The sequence below is a fragment of the Bos mutus genome, chromosome 14 (genome assembly GCF_027580195.1).
Source record: "Bos mutus isolate GX-2022 chromosome 14, NWIPB_WYAK_1.1, whole genome shotgun sequence".
Taxonomy (NCBI): domain Eukaryota; kingdom Metazoa; phylum Chordata; class Mammalia; order Artiodactyla; family Bovidae; genus Bos; species Bos mutus.
Window position 1 is genome coordinate 14,945,388 of NC_091630.1, and position 16,782 is coordinate 14,962,169.

A 16,782-nucleotide genomic window follows, 5' to 3' on the forward strand; every position below is an offset into this window, starting at 1 on the left:
GTAAGGACCTAAGAGAAGCAGAAAAGATTAAGAAGAGGTGGCAAGAATACACAGAAGAACTTTACAAAAAGGATTTTAATGACCCAGATAACCACAATGATGTGATTACTCACCTAGAGCTGGACATCCTGGAGGTGAAGTCAAGTAGGCCTTAGGAAGCATTACTACAAACGAAGCTAGTAGAGGTGACCGAATTCCAGTTGAGCTATTTCAAATCATAAAAGATGATGTTGTTCAAATGCTACACAAATGTCAGCAAATTAGGAAAACTCAGCAGTGGCCACAGGACTGGAAAAAAAAGAATTCATTCCAATCCCAAAGAAGGGCAAGCCTCCAATTAAAATAAATTAATTTAAAAAAAAAAAAAAAGAAGGGCAATGCCAAAGAATGTTGAGACTACCATCCGTTTGCCCTCATTTCACACGCTAGCAAGGTTGTGCTCAAAATCCTTCAGGCTAGGCTTCACTGGTACATGAACTGACAAATTCCAGATGTACCTGCTGGGTTTTGAAGAGTCAGAGGAACCAGAGATCAAACTGCCAACACTTATAGGATCCTGGAGAAAGCAAGGGAGTTCCAGAAAAACATCTACTTCTGCTTCATTGACTAAGCTAAAGCCTTTGACTGTGTGGATCACAACTGTGGAAAATTCTTTAAGAGATCAGAGTACCAGACTCCCTCACCTGTCTCCGGAAAAACCTATATGCAAGTCAAGAAACAAACAGTTCCAAACATGGAACAATTGACTGGTTCAAAATTGGGAAAGAAGTATGATTTATATGCAGAGTACATCATGCGAAAGACCAGACTGGATGAATCACAGCCAGGAGTAATATCAACAACCTCAATGATACCACTCCAGTGGTAGAAAGTGAAGAGAAACTAAAGAGCCTCTTGATGAGGGTGAAAGAGAAGAGTGAAAAATCTGGCTTGAAACTCAGCATTCAAAAAACTGAGACCATGGTCTGGTCCCATCACTTCATAGCAAATAGAAGGGGGAAAGTGGAAGAAGTGACAGATTTTATTTTCTTGGGCTCCAAAATCACTTCAGGTGGTGACTGCAGCCGTGAAATTAAGACATTTGTTCCTTGGAAGGAGAGCTATGACAAAACCTAGACAGCATATTAAAAAGCAGAGACATCACTTTGCCAACAAAGGTCCATATAGTCAAAGCTATGGTTTTTCCAGTAGCCATGTACAGATATGGGAGTTGGACCAGAAAGAAGGTTGAATGCTGAAGAATTGATGCTTTTGAATCGTGGTGTTGGAGAAGACTCTTGAGAGTCCCTTGGACTGCAAGGAGATCAAACCTGTCAATCCTAAAGGAAATTGATTCTAAATATTCATTGGTAGGACTCATGCTGAAGCTGAAGCTCCAGTACTTTGGCCACCTGATGGGAAGAGAAAACTCACTGGAAAAGACCCTGATGCTGGGAAAGATTGAGGGCAAAAGGAGAAGTGGGCAGCAGAGGATAAGATGGTTAAATAGCATCAGGGACTCAATGGACATGAACTTTACAAACTCTGGAAGATAGTAGAGGACAGAGGAGTCTGGGTCCCTGGGTTCACAAATACTGAAGGCGGACTAGAACTGAACAAGGCTGAATAATCCAGGTGAGAGATTATAATAACATGGACCAGTGGATGGGGTGAGAAGTTGTTAGCCTCCAGGGATATTTTAAGGGAAGAGCCAACAGGATCTGATGGTGAATTGTATATAGAATGTGAGAGAAAGGCGACCAGTGTGACCCCACAGTTGGAAGCCTGAGCAACTCGAATGGGAGGAGTCGGTTAGAAGGGTCTGAGGAGGTGATAAGGAGCTCAGTTTTGGACATGTTAAGTTTGAGCTATCAGACATCCACATGGAGAGGTCAAATACATGGCTCAGTAAAAAAGACTAGAGTTTAGGGGAGAAGTCTAAAGGTAGTCATGGTTATGGAGTTTTCTCCATATGTATCAACAGTACTACTTGCCTTCTTTTGGTACCTCTGCCTCCTGTCCATTGGAAACCCAGCTTCCACGCTTTCAACAGAGGGATGCTATCTTTGCCCTCCAGAGGATTTAAGAGCCTCTAGTCCCCAGGGCTATGGGCTTCCCTGGTGGCTCAGCCATAAAGAATAACCTGCCAATGCAGGAGACATGGGTTCGATCCCTGGGTGAGGAAGTTCCCCTGGAGTAGGAAATGGCAACCCACTCCAGTATTCTTGCCTGGAAAACCCCATAGACAGAGGAGCCTGGTGGGCTACAGTCCATGGGGTCTCAAAGAGTGGGACATGACTGAGTGACTGAACAAGTCTGTTGAGTTAGCATTCTCCATAGGTCTCCTTCATCCCATCCTTATCAAAATCATTGGAAATCACTCTGTCTGGGCTATTCTCTCCCTACTCCTGATTCAGTTTCCATCTCTCTTTTCCTTCCCCCAAGGCCCTCATAGCCACTGGCCCCTTAAGGCATTTGGATGCTCCACCATTCCATTCAATAATTCAGTTGATTTTGTTTGATTGAGATGGTTTTGTTCAGCCTTCTATGAGGTTCAATTCAATCGTCTATGGACAACTTGAGGCTACTTTAATCATAAAACCAAATAACTAGTAACTCTTGCCCCCAGATTCTTACTGGCCAAGATCATTTCTTTCATTCTTTTGGTGAAGAATTCTGGAAATTCAACTAAGCAAGTAATTGGGCATTTCACCATATCTGAAGGTGCTTTTTGAGAATGTTTTTTAGATTTGCTCCTAAACCCATGTCAGCAGAAGAGGGTTCTAACACATGGGCAAGATTACAACCAGACTTTTTAATTTTTTAATGATAAAAATTCAATACCTTTCCACATATCCAAGTTATATATAAACATATGAATCTTCTTTGAATCAATAATATAGAATATCCACTCATTCAACACATATTTATTGAGAACCTATTACATGTTCTTCGTGTTTCAGGTACCCTGTCATTAAGGAGTTCCCTGTAATTAGGGAGCCTCAGTTCAGTTCAGTTCCGTCACTCAGTTGTGTCCGACTCTTTGTGACCCCATGGACTGTAGCACACCAGGCCTCCGTGTCCATCATCATCTCCCAGAGTTTACACAAACTCATGTCCATTGAGTCAAGGATGCCACCCAACCATCTCATCCTCTGTCGTCCCCTTCTCCTCCCGCCTTCAATCTTTCACAGCATCATGGTCTTCTCAAATGAGTCAGCTCTTCACAGCAGGTGGCCAAAGGATTGGAGTTTCAGCCTCAGCATCAGTCCTTCCAATGAACACCCAGGACTGGTCTCCTTTAGGATGGACTGGTTGGATCTCCTTGCAGTCCAAGGGACTCTCAAGCGTCTTCTCCAACACCACAGTTCAAAAGCATCAGTTCTTCAGCACTCAGCTTTCTTTATAGTCCAACTCTCACATCCATACATGACTACTGGAAAAACCTCGGCTTGACCAGATGGACCTTTGTTGGCAAAGTAATATCTCTGCTTTTTAATATGCTGTCTACGTTGGCCATAACTTCCCTTCCAAGGGGTAAGCGTCTTTTAATTTCATGGCTGCAGGCACCATCTTCAGTGATTTTGGAGCCTAGAAATATAAAGTCTGCTGCTGTTTCCGCTGTTTTCCCATCTATTTGCCTTGAAGTGATGGGACTGGATGCCATGATCTTAGTTTTCTGAATGTTCAGCTTTAAGCCAACTTTTTCACTCTCCTCTTTCACTTTCATCAAAAGGCTCTTATATGCTTCCAAATATCACATAGGATGTTCTTATACTAAAAACTTCAAATTTAACTGAGTATCCTGCATCTTACCTGGTCACTCAGCTTGTAGTCACATGACAGCTTGCCTGGGCTGGGTGATCAAAGATGGTCCAACTTACAGAAGTTGGGACTGGACTGGCTGTCATCTAGGCTGATCTTCCCACGTGGTACCCCAGGCTTCTTTACATGTCAGTCTTAGGGCAGCAACAGGTCAAGGTGGCAGCTGTAAGCCTTCTTTCGGCCCATGCTCTGAAGTCACAAATGGTCACTTCTGCTAGAGTCTCTTGGTCAAAGAAAGGCATGGGACCAGCCTACATTCAGAGCATGGGGGAAGAGAGTTGTACCTCCTGATGAAAGAAATGTTACATTTACATTGGAAAAGGAAATATATACAGGGAATGGGAGGGTTTATAACCATCAAATAATCAATCATAAGTACTAAACATAATAGAGAAGTCCCTGCCATCAGGGTCCAAACACTATTCCAAGAAGAGACTAGGAAAACAAGCCCTCTTGTCTGTTTTTGACCACCTCAATATCTAAAGATCAGAAGGATGAGGAAGCCAGCCAAGGAAACTGAGGAGGCACACCCAGTGATGTGTGAGGACAGCAAAGAGTCTAAGGTCCCGGAAGCCAAGGGAAGAAAGTGTTTGCAGGAATCAGCAAGTGACCAGTTCAGCGCCACCAAATATTTGCAATTTAATGCTAAATGATCTCAATCTTGGAATTTTCACTAACTTCTACAAAAATGCTAGGAGGGACAATTGATATTTGAGGGTGGGTTAGAAAAATTAGGCACCATTAATAATCATACCATGACAGACAGACTGCCCAGAGCAAACAGGGAGGTATGGTCATCCAGTTCGGTTTCTGCCTCAGTAACTGTTAAATAAATACAGTTTGCTTCCTAAAGAAACAGCTTTACTGAAGTGTGACTTAATATTTTGCTTTTGGATTTAATTGAGGATCAATATTTAGGAAACAGTGTTATGAAAGGAGTTTCTGCCTCTTTTTAAAAAACTGCTATTGGAGACTCTTTCATAATTTTGTTCAATGTTCCTCATAGAAAGAACCATGTGGCAATTCCTCTCAGAACTGATTGCTGGCAAAACTGTTAAAAACAGGATAATCTGGAGCTGAAATAAGTTTTCCAAGGAGCTGGTGATATCCTTTCTTTTCCTAAGTAATGAGAGCTTCTTAGCACATTGTCTTTTCCTCTTACCTTGGCAGCACTAGCTAAGTTACATCTCCAAAGTTGCTGTTGGGGTATCATGTCAGATTTTCCCAGTTGTGACCTTATTTCTCCTCACATATTTATTGAGCACCCACCATGTACTGAGCTCTGTTATTTAAGCTAGAAGTGTGGTAGAGATCCACACAGATTCAATCCCTGTCTTCAGGGCATTTTTTTGGTTCTCGAGTTTACAGTACTTATAAAATATGGTATTAGTGTCTTATAAGTTCTAAGCTCAGTCGCTCAGTTGTGTCCAACTCTATGCGACCCCATGGACTGTAGCGTGCCTGGCTTCCCTGTCCATCACCAACTCCAGGAGCTTACTCAAATTCATGTCCATAGAGTCAGTGATGCCATCCAACCATCTCATCCTCTGTCATCCCCTTCTCCTCCCGCCTTCAGTCTTTCCCAGCATCAGGGTCTTTTCCAATGAGTCGGTTCTTCGCATCACATGACCAAAATATTAGAGTTTCAGCTTCAGCATCAGTCATTCCAATGAACATTCAGAACTGATTTCCTTTAGGATGGACTGGTTGGATCTCCCTGAAGTCCAATGGACTCTTAAGAGTCTTCTCCAACACCACAGTCCAAAAGCATCAATTCTGTCAATTAGTGTCTTATAGGAAGACTCGAATTCTTTCAGGAGCAAGGTGGATATAAAAAACAAATTGAATAAAGTGTGACAGCACAGCACATTAGACAGGGGTCTGGAGTGTTAGAAATGGAAGGCGAGGGGAGAGGCAGAGCGTGAAGCCTTGAGTACAGCCAGAGCCTTGAAGCTCATATTTGGGTACAGTTGTCTTTCATGAGGTTGCAGACCCACCATTGTGCTTCTGAGAGAAAATAAGTCATGTTTAAAAACATAAAATTACTTTTAAAGCTGTGTTTGGCATCTTTACTAATATTAGTAAAGAATGCTTGATCAAATAAAGCATTTAAGGATGTTATCATAATCCAAACATGCTCTAAGTGCTCATCCACCGGCTATGGAAAAGGAGAACTCGTGATTAACCGTGCTTTAATGTGATACGCCATTGGATCGCATAAATATCTCAGTTCCAGATTATAAAGTAGCCTATTTTTGCAGGACATAAAAATAAGCACTATTATTTTTTAAAAGAAATAACCTGTCTACACATAAGAAAAGGAACTCCTTATCAGTTGTAACCTTGAATAGGGATTTAAAGAAGCTGCCGTGGGATTTCCAGCCAAGAGAAGAGGACTGGTTTGAAGTCAACTCAAAAGCTCTGTCTTGGCTGATAAGACCCCTCTGTCCAAAACCAGAAACACGTCTCTGTGCCTATTAAGCACGTAACAGTGTCAGAGAAGAAAGGTCAGACGAAGGAAGGGATCCTCTTTTAAACAATTTAGTTCTTACACCTTGATGCAGCATGGCAGATACAAGAGGAGACAGGGAAAATCCACGCGAGGGAGGAGGTTGAGAGAGGGATGGAGAATGAAAGAGGCAGAAGCAGCTGCTTTCACAAAGCCAGCTGTGTTGGAGATTTCTCTTTACAGCTGCTTATTGAAATGTGTATGAAACTAGCAATGCCAAACACTTGGGCAATGTATTATGTTAAAGGAATCAAAATTTAATTGTGGAGATTATGAGTCCCACTGATTTCAGCTACTGATTATGTTGCTTCAACATGCAGGAATAAAATTAAAAGCTGAGATAGACAATGAGCTACCATGTAAGCTCTTAAGCCTGTCTACCAAATACTCTGGTTACTGAGTCGTTTTTATTCCTCAAAGAAATGTGAATACAGTCATAGTTCCAGTATAATAGAAATAAAATTCTTATTTCTTTTAGCCTATGTTTATGCCATATCTTTCAGCCTTCCGAGTCACTGTTGTTACCATAGTGACATTTATAGAGGGATCATGTGTTTTCCATAAGTTTAAGGGCTATACGTGGGCCTTAACCAGCTCAAGAGAATTCACTGAGATCTAGAGTGCTTGGCGCAACACTGTGAAAATTGGATTGCCTGAAAACACAGGTTTGACTCACAAGAGAAACCTTCTGTGCACATATAGAATGATAGGGCTGGAAAGGGGTCTCCAGAAGCCATTTATTCCGTGCCGTCTCCAGGCTGCATGGTGGCTAAACCACAGTAGGTGTCTGCGATTTTAGTACCAGTGTAACTTAACCAAGACTGCCCCTTCTCCCAAGCCACAGCCAGTTTAACTGTCAAATACAAATAGCGTATGGTCCTCCACCTTGTCATCCTCTCTTTCCTGACTCTCCCCACTGGGTCCCCAAGGTTGTTCAAAACTGAATGCTGGTGAGCGCCAGAAATAAAAGTCTGAACCTCGGGGTAGACATGACCAGAAAGGAAAACCTCTTCTTGGTTTTGCCCAGCAGGGAGGAACCTCTTTTCCTATCACCCCGTCATGACAGGTGTTTGACCTAAAGCTCCACGAAACACTCCCCTACCCCATTTATTTACCCTTTGAAATGGGAATCCCAGGGTCACTGGCTGCGCTGGAGAAGATGACTGTAGCAACTCAGCACATGGTCTCATAGGATGATTCCTTCTGAGAACTTGTTTTGAGTTTACCACCTGACCAAACAGCGTCACAACCATCATCTGTAAAATATTAACTTTTACTGGAGAAGCGACGTGGTACCGAGACTGATTGCCCTGTGTTGGGGGCGGCGGGGGAGGGGGGTGTGTTTACTTCTTCGAAGATTGAACTAAGGAGGCTAAATGATTAATTCAAATAATTAGGAGTCTCTTTTTCTCATCGTTTGATTTTGGGGATTACGATTTTCGTTCAAAACTAAAGACAGGTTGCCTAGGTTATGAGAAAATAAAAGCTTTAAAACAAAAAAAATGATGCCAAGTTTGGGAGGAGAGGAGATGTCGAGCTTGAATCTATGTTTCTGAAGAAGAATTATCTGGAGTTTTATAAAAGCAAAGAACACAAACATCACCCTTGTGTTTATGTTAGGAAGTAAGCATTTGAAAATATGCAATATGTATTTTAAACATTGTTCTACTTTTTAATCTTGGGTTGCACCCAAAGAATGCTAATGGTTACCAAATTGTTCTTTGGCAGAGTAAGCTGACCCTTAAGAAAAGAAAAGAAGTGGTAGGATGTGATTCTAGCACAAAACAAATGTATGAGTCTTCAGCCCTAAGCAGATATTAACTACTCGAGCAGCCCCGATCTAGGAGGTTAGCCAGCAGCTTTTCTCTGCATTGCATGATGTCCATTGCAGGGAAATGAAGGACAGTTTCCATGGCTCTTAAGAAAGAGGTCTTTCTCCTCATTAAGAGAGCAGGACGAGGAGTTTACACGTAGTATCTGAGCTTGTCACTGAGCTTCTCAGCCTCCCCATCTATACGTTTGCCTCAATCGGTGCTGGTTATCTCAGCAATAAAGCGTTCAGTCTCCAGAAGGGAGGTTTCTCCCTACATCCCGTAAGTAGGAGGATGGATATTTTGTTTTGTGTGCAGAAGTGGGTCGAGTGAAACCAGCATGGGTCGCTCCACTGTCACTAGCTATAATCAGCTTTCCAAGTCGACACCGAGTGTGTCCCCAGTGGCCCATAGCGTAGTGAGGGACACGGATGTTTGCGTGACAACACATTCTGAGAAGCAGCAGTTGTAACAGCCCTGTGACCCGGCTTACTCATCCCAGTTTCTTTGTGCAGAGACGTTTTGTTTTCCCAGCTTTTTGGCCATGTGCTAACGATTAGACAATGATGCCATCGATGAGAAGGAAAAGCAGTGTCATGGATGGTGGGTGGTTTGTTTTCTTAGTTGCTTGTTGAAACATATGGAAATGTTTATATATAAATAGACAACAATAGACTGCTGCCGTCATGTTAGCAACAGCTAATAAAATCCTACATGAATAGAAATCTAGCACGTTTCTACCTACGACAGAATTCTGATTTACTGAAATCTGCACATCCTGTCTAATTGGGGTTGAAAAAGATATTTTATTATTTTAGGCTTTTTATTCCTAGTTGGTAGGAAATGGTGGAGCAAGGCTTTTGTTTTTGTTTTTGTTTTCAATCTTCTCTTTGCCTAATCAAATTACTTTGTTAGCAGGGACAATAAATTCTGTCCAAACAGATTTTGTATTGTGATCATGCAAGAATATTTTAAACTCTGTACATTTGTTTGACTACAGTCTTTGTATTTTTTAATTAAAAGCAAGGACCTGTGGCCTGACAATTGGAAGTAAGCATGAGCAGACAGAGTATTGAAGGGGCTGAGCCCACAGTCTTGGGGAAGCAGACCTCTGGGCTTGAATTCTGACCACTCCACTCACTAGCTAGGTTTTCTGACCACTCCACTCACTAGCTAGGTAAGCTTGGGGACGTTAGTTAACCTGACCAGACCTCAGTTGCTTCATCTGTGAAATGAGAAATATAACGGCACTTATAGAATGATGATAAGCATCACCTGGGCTAAGCTATAAGGCATGTCACACAGTGTCTGGCATGTTGGAAGCACTGCAAAAATGATACTGGTTATCATTATATGCAGCTATCAGAATGGTTTATATGGAGTCCTTTCTTGAAAACCTGAGAAGTATGGATCTTTAATGGTAAGACCAGTACTGGGGTGCCATCATTATCCCATTTCATGACAGAAGAAACTGAGAAGTCACACAGACTGCCCAGAGTCACAGAGCTCATGACTGGTCAGTCTAAGGATTAAACTCAGACTGAATAGTCCCAGGGCCCATACTTGTTATCCCTGTGCTAAACCTATTGCCACATAGCATCTGACACCTTTGAAAGTGTCCTTATTTAAATTAATCTCAACATTCCTATCAGCATCCTGGCATCACATGGTACCATTCACACATGGTGGGATACCCAGGCCCTTGTTCATTTGCAGGTGTAGAGGGCCAAGAAGCCCTTCGTGCATATTTTGTAAGGAGCTTGGACAAGTTCAGCTCACACCACCACTTTCACTGTGGTCCATGAAGATCTTTTCTTTGAAGACCCTCAAAGTTCCATGTGCCCGGGCTCATTGTTCAAGCTTGAGTGCATGCTCAGTCGCTTCAGTTGTGTCTGACTCTTTGTGACCCCATGGACTGTAGCCCACCAGGCTCCTCTGTGCATGGGATTCTCCAAGTAAGAATACTGGAGTGGGTTACTGTGCTCCTCCAGATCTTCTCAACCCCGGGATTGAACCAGCACCTCTTACATCTCCTGCACTGGCAGGCGTGTTCTTTACCACTGTCTAAGCCTGGAAAAAAGCATTTGTTCCAGCCTACAGATGGAGATGCTAAAGGTCAAGGCATCATGACTTGGGGACAGAGAGAGAGGCCAGACACTCCTCTCGGCAGTCCAGCAGGTCGGTTGTTGAGCCAGGAGTAGAGCTGAGTGGGTCCAGGGCTGGGCGCGCCTCACCAGTCTGATGCCCAAATCACTACCTGGCTCTACTTTCAACTAAAACGTATATAGTCAGGAGCAAATTGGGTAATTTTCTTATTGGAAGGATGGGAGTCTGTGAGAAGCATGGGAACCCTCACAGACATTACCTAACTCTGTCTTTATTTGAAGATATATTGTGCTATTTCTTTTCTCATTTTTATAGGGGAGGAAAAGAATTTGGGGTGGGAGCAGTGGGCACATAAGGGGACAGGGTTAACCCTGCCGAATTCATATCAACTTGTTGACCAGCACCGGTGTGCTAGCTGGATGAGCCCTGAATGTAATACATTAATGCAGGTATTTCTGCTTGTTCTAAACTCTTAATGATGCTACCTTCTTGCAGTAGCCACAGCTGAAAACAGAGAAAAGTGTTTTGTTTTGTTTTTAATCATAATTGCCTTGGTCTTTCTCTGAAAATCACCATGAAGACAGAAATTGCTTAGACGTGAAAGTGGAAATACCAACAGACTTCTGCTTTGTCAGCCTTCTCATCATCAATGATAATAGAACAGGTATCCAAGGATCACAAAGTTCAGTCCTATAAACACTAGAAATGTCCTTCTTTAGAACCCACCACTGTTCTTGCTGTTGTAACAACAGTGCCCGTCCACGGCAATAGGAAATCATTATAAAAAGTATCTGTTTTACAAAAGAAAAAAATAATTATGCAACCCTGAAATTGTTATGCAAGTGAAAAATCATTCTAATTCAGAACAGGTGTAACTCCATGCTAGCTATAGCAGTGTGGAGTTTTGGAAAGCACAGTATTTCAGACCCAGCTCTCTCATTTGCCAACTGTGTGACTCTGAGCAAGTCACCTAACCTCTCTGATCCTCAGTCTCTTTTCTATAAACCACTATCAATGGTAAAACTGCCCTGTCTACTTTATGGGTCATGGAAAAAAATCAAAGGAGATTGCAAACATGAAAGCCCTCTGAAAGCAATGTAAAAATGTCATTATTGATTTTTACTAGGTGAGTAATGACAATGCCAGCTTGAGAATAACTTGACCAAGGTAGTATTTGGTCAGTCTTGAAGAAAAGAATGGTTCCTGAGAAATAGATGGCCAGGCCACTTTAAACTTGAAACAACCTTAAACTTGAAAGTCTTTGGGCCGGGTGGCAATTGAGCTGTGCAATCTGATGAGGGCCTCTTCTAGGCTCTTGCTGTGACAATATTGGCTACATGAAATCACTGTGCTTTCTCACCAGACTTTATTTGGGAAAAGTTTACACACTCAGCCGCCTGGCAGAGCTGCTGGGGTTTAGAGTTCTACAGTTGTACCCCAGAGAGAGCATCATTTCACTGGCATTCTATTACCTCCCTCCCTGGGGACTCAACAGATGGCACAACAACAGAATCAGAAACCCGAGACAAACCTGTCGGTTTGATGCTTTTAAGCCTTTGTAGAATCCACAATTAAAATAAGACAGGATGTCCATCAAGAGGAAAGAGGTGCAGCGAAATAGGCCCACAGAGCATACCTTTTTTTGGCCTAAACATGGCTAATGCTATCTGGAGATCCCCACTGTAGAAAAGGAATTGTATCTGGTACAAATTAAGCTGTTAAGAAAATTAATTGAAAGAATATTATTGATAATAGCAATAATTGAGTGATTTTAATATGGAACTTTATATTTATTTTCATTGAATTTAAACAAAATCTTTCCAAGTCAACTCAAATTTGGCAGATCCCAGGATGAGTAAGCTTGCATCTCAGAACTGTTAGTAATATGCAGAACAGACCCCAAGTCCAGCAGAGCCTCATGTGTTTTGGCAACAACTAGTGAGGAGATAAAGTCTCTGATTGTTGTTTTTTCAGTAACTCCCAAAGAGAAAGCAGAGATGCAGCAGATACGAACCAAACACTTATCTCTTTTGTTTAGGCAAATAGTTCCAACTACAGCCTCGTGATGGAGTCTGACCTGGGAACCTTCTTACCCTCTGGGCTAAAGTTCACTGGCTCTGACAAGGCCAGGGTCATCATGGAGGAGGTCATGAGCTTGCTGCAGCCCATCAACATCACACAGGTCCTGAAGGCTGGAGACGGGACGGACATTAACTTCTGGATCCAAGATGGAGTGCCTGGTAAGAGCAGAAGATGAAATTAGGGTTCTTTACATACTGCCAGCAATTTAAAACAAAGTTTCTGTTCTAACACACCACAACAGATACTGGTAGGTCAATTAATACATGGAAACCCTTAGCTTTTGTCTACAAGATATAATCTGATGATTTCCAATATTGGGATAATAATATTCCTTTATATTTGTTTATCCATCTGTCTTCTCTTTCTAAAGTACAAGTTCCTCTCTCCAATAAATTCTGATTTAATGACTCTGGGATTGGGCCTAGAAATTGGTTTGGTGTTTTTAAAAACAGGTATATGGTGATTGTAACACAAATGATCTCCTGACCAAAATTTATGAAATAGAGTAGAAGATAGTTCAGTTCAGTTCAGTCGCTCAGTCGTGTCTGACTCTTTGTGACCCCATGGACTGCAGCACGCCAGGCCTCCCTATCCACCAACAACTCCTGGAGTTTACTCAAACTCAAGTCCATCGAGTCAGTGATGCCATCCAGCCATCTCATCCTCTGTTGTCCCCTTCTCCTCCTGCCCCTCAATCTTTCCCAGCATCAGGGTCTTTTTAAATGAGTTAGCTCTTCGCATCAGGTGGCCAAAGTATTGGAGTTTCAGCTTCAACAGCAGTCCTTCCAATGAACACCCAGGACTGATCGATCTCCCTTAGGATGGACTGGTTGGATCTCCTTGCAGTCCAAGGGACTCTCAAGAGTCTTCTCCAACACCACAGCTCAAAAGCATCAATTCTTCAGCGCTCAGCTTTCTTCACAGTCTAACTCTCACATCCATACATGACTAATGAAAAAACCATGGCCTTGACTAGATGGACTTTTGTTGGCAAAGTAATATCTCTGCTTTTTAATATGCTGTCTAGGTTGGTCATAACTTTCCTCCCAAGGAGTAAGCGTCTTTTAATTTCATGGCTGCAGTCACCATCTGCAGTGATTTTGGAGCCCAGAAAATAAAGTCAGCCACTGTTTCCACTGTTTCCACATCTATTTGCCATGAAGTGATGGGACCGGATGCCATGATCTTAGTTTTCTGAATCTAGAGCTTTAAGCCAACTTTTTCACTCTCCTCTTTCACTTTCATCAAGAGGCTCTCTAGTTCTTCTTCACTTTCTGCCATAAGGGTGGTGTCATCTTCATATCTGAGGTTATCGATATTTACTATTACTGATATCTTTCTAGTTGTAGTCCTGTGCTGCCGAAACTTCTCTGACCCAAATAATCCCCTACCCAAAACCAAAGTATCTGGAATTTTACCATTGGAGAGTTATTCTTTGAGGCTGGGAACATTTTGTTAATCATTTTTTCCTAATGCAAAGACTGCTTTAAGTGGTTGGACATAAACTAGTTTATCCTGATCAGTGATTCATCAGGCTGATATTTTTAAGACAAGTCCTGGGCAGATATGAAATTATATAGTAGGACTAGGCATGGGACAGTTACAGGACAAGAAAGAAGACAAACGAATTTCCCTCATAAATTTGCTGAGACTGGCCATGGGAGAGGGTTGTTGATGATATTAGACCTCTGATCACAGAGGTTGTTCCCTCAACACCATTATATCCATAATCAAAAACACTGTTAAAAAATCTATTTGTGTATTATTCTGTACTTGTATTATGCAAACAGGAAGTCTAGCTTTTGAATAGTCTTAAAAATTAGTTTCCAGAACCATTTTTATAGCTACAAAATATTTCACAATTTTTTTAAAGTCACTCTAGATCCACCCCACTCTAGCCTTTTTTTTTCAGCCTGCAAAATAGACTTTATCAGTACCATCAGTTCAATTCAGTTCAATCACTCAGTCATATCTGACTCTTTGCAACCCCATGAATCACAGCATGCCAGGCCTCCCTGTCCATCACCAACTCCCAGAGTTCACCCAAACTCATGTGCATCGAGTCAGTGATGCCATCCAGCCATCTCATCCTCTGTCGTCCCCTTCTCCTCCTGCCCCTAATCCCTCTCAGCATCAGCGTCTTTTCCAATGAGTCAACTCTTCGCATGAGGTGGCCAAAGTATTGGAGTTTCAGCCTCAGCATCAGTCCTTCCAATGAACACCCAGGACTGGTCTCCTTTAGGATGGACTGGTGGGATCTCCTTGCAGTCCAAGGGACTCTCAAGAGTCTTCTCCAGCACCACAGTTCAAAAACATCAATTCTTCGGCACTCAGCTTTCTTCACAGTCCAACTCTCACATCCATACATGACCACTGGAAAAGCCATACTGTATGGATTTAAGGGTTTTGTTTTTAAGTTCATTCTTTAGATATTATAGATTAAAGCACATTTTAGATGTTAAGGTTGTTAATAGTCTTTTATAACTAAAAAGAGAAGAAGTTTTTATTTATTGTAAGACAAGGACCTAAATTCTCTCCAGTGGTTTGTGTATATTTTAACCATATTTTGAAATAACTTACAACAACATTTCCATTTTCAGTGCTGTGGTTCATCTGTACAGAACCAAGACTCTCTACATATATGTGCTTTTAATCATGATCAAGGTCTAGGGGAAGGGCATTTGCCCTTTGAATTGTATAAAATGTTTTTGCTTGAATTTTAGATTTTTCTTGACCTGTGAATTTTCCAGAAAGAATCTTCTTAAAATTTCAGAAAAGCTCCATAAGTTTGCTGGGTGGTAAGAAGTGAGAAAAAACCCTGACAGGTTGTGGGTGAATTAGCGTGAAGACTGGAGGTGGTGAGAGGGGATGGGAGGAGCTGAAACCAAAGACAGAAGGAGAACAAAGATGTGTGTGCTCCCTCGTGCCCGGTAGTTTCTGCCTTTGTTGCTCTGCATGATGGAGAATCAGCTCTAGCATTATTCCTTCCTTGTTGATATTCCGTAAGAATGGTTCTATTTGGAATGAACAAGGTGATTTGATTGTCTTCACAAAGGTAAGGTGGGCTTCCCCTCTTGACACAGAGTAGTGGGGAATTTGAACCCCATTGTGATTACTTAAGAACTCATGTGAGTTATAATTTACTCAACATTTAAAAAACTAAGATCATGGCATCCAGTCCCATCACTTCACAACAAACAGAAAGGGAAAAAGTAGAAGAAGTGACAGATTTTATTATCTTGGGCTCCACAGTCACTGCTGATGGTGACTGCAGACATGAAATTAAGACACTTGCTCCTTGGAAGGAAAGCTATGACTAACCTAAAAAAGAAAGTGAAAGTGTTAATTGCTCAGTTGTGTTCAACTCTTTGAGACCCCATACACTGTAGCCTGCCAGGCTCCTCTGTCCATGGGATTCTCCAGGCAAGAATACTGGAGTGGGTATCCACTCCCTTCTCCAGGGGATCTTCCCGAACCGGGATCGAACTCAGGTTTCCTGCATTACAGGCAGATTCTTTACCATCTGAGCCACCAGGGAAGCCTCTAGACAGCATATTAAAAAGCAGAGACATCACTTTGCCAACAAAGGTCCATATTGTCAAAGCTATGGTTTTTCCAGTAGTCATGTATAGATATGACAGTTGGACCATAAAGAAGGCTGAGCGCCAAAGAATTGATGCTTTCCAACAGCGGTGCTAGAGAAGATTCTTGGGTCCCTTGGACTGCAAGGAGATCAAACCAGTCAGTCCTAACGGACATCAACCCTGAATATTCATTGGAAGGACAGATGCTGAAGCTGAAACTCCAATACTTTGGCCACCTGATGCGAAGAGCTGACTCATTGGAAAAGATCCTGATGCTGGGAAAGATTGAAGCCAAAAGAAGAAGGCAGCAGAGGATGACGAAGCACCAATCTATCTAAATGGTTATATAGATTCACAACTCAATGGACATGAATTTGAGCAAACCTAAGGATATAGTGATAGATAGAGTGCCTGATGAGCTATGGAATGAGGTTCGTGACATTGTACAGGAGACAGGGATCAAGACCATCCCCATGGAAAAGAAATGCAAAAAAGCAAAATGGCTGTCTCGGGAGGCCTTACAAATAGCTGTGAAAAGAAGAGAAGGGAAAAGCAAAGGAGAAAAGGAAAGATATAAACATCTGAATGCAGAGTTCCAAAGAATAGCAAGAAGAGATAAGAAAGCCTTCTTCAGCAATCAATGCAAAGAAATAGAGGAAAACAACAGAATGGGAAAGACTAGAGATCTCTTCAAGAAAATCAGAGATACCAAAGGAACATTTCATGCAAAGATGGGCTCGATAAAGGACAGAAACGGTATGGACCTAACAGAAGCAGAAGATATTAAGAAGAGATGGCAAGAATACACAGAAGAACTGTACAAAAAAGATCTTCATGACCCAGATAATCACAATGATGTGATCACTGACCTAGAGCCAGACATCCT

General features: G+C 42.0%; 1 protein-coding gene across 1 annotated transcript in view; it reads left to right on the forward strand.

Annotated features, from left to right (window-relative positions):
* The window catches only part of CPQ (carboxypeptidase Q), a 544,096-nt gene that overhangs the window by 445,213 nt on the left and 82,101 nt on the right, over positions 1 to 16,782 (forward strand). The window contains exon 7 of the mRNA XM_070383007.1: positions 12,269 to 12,470. Within this exon, the coding sequence (XP_070239108.1) occupies positions 12,269 to 12,470 (202 nt within the window). The remainder of the gene's footprint in view (positions 1 to 12,268; positions 12,471 to 16,782) is intronic.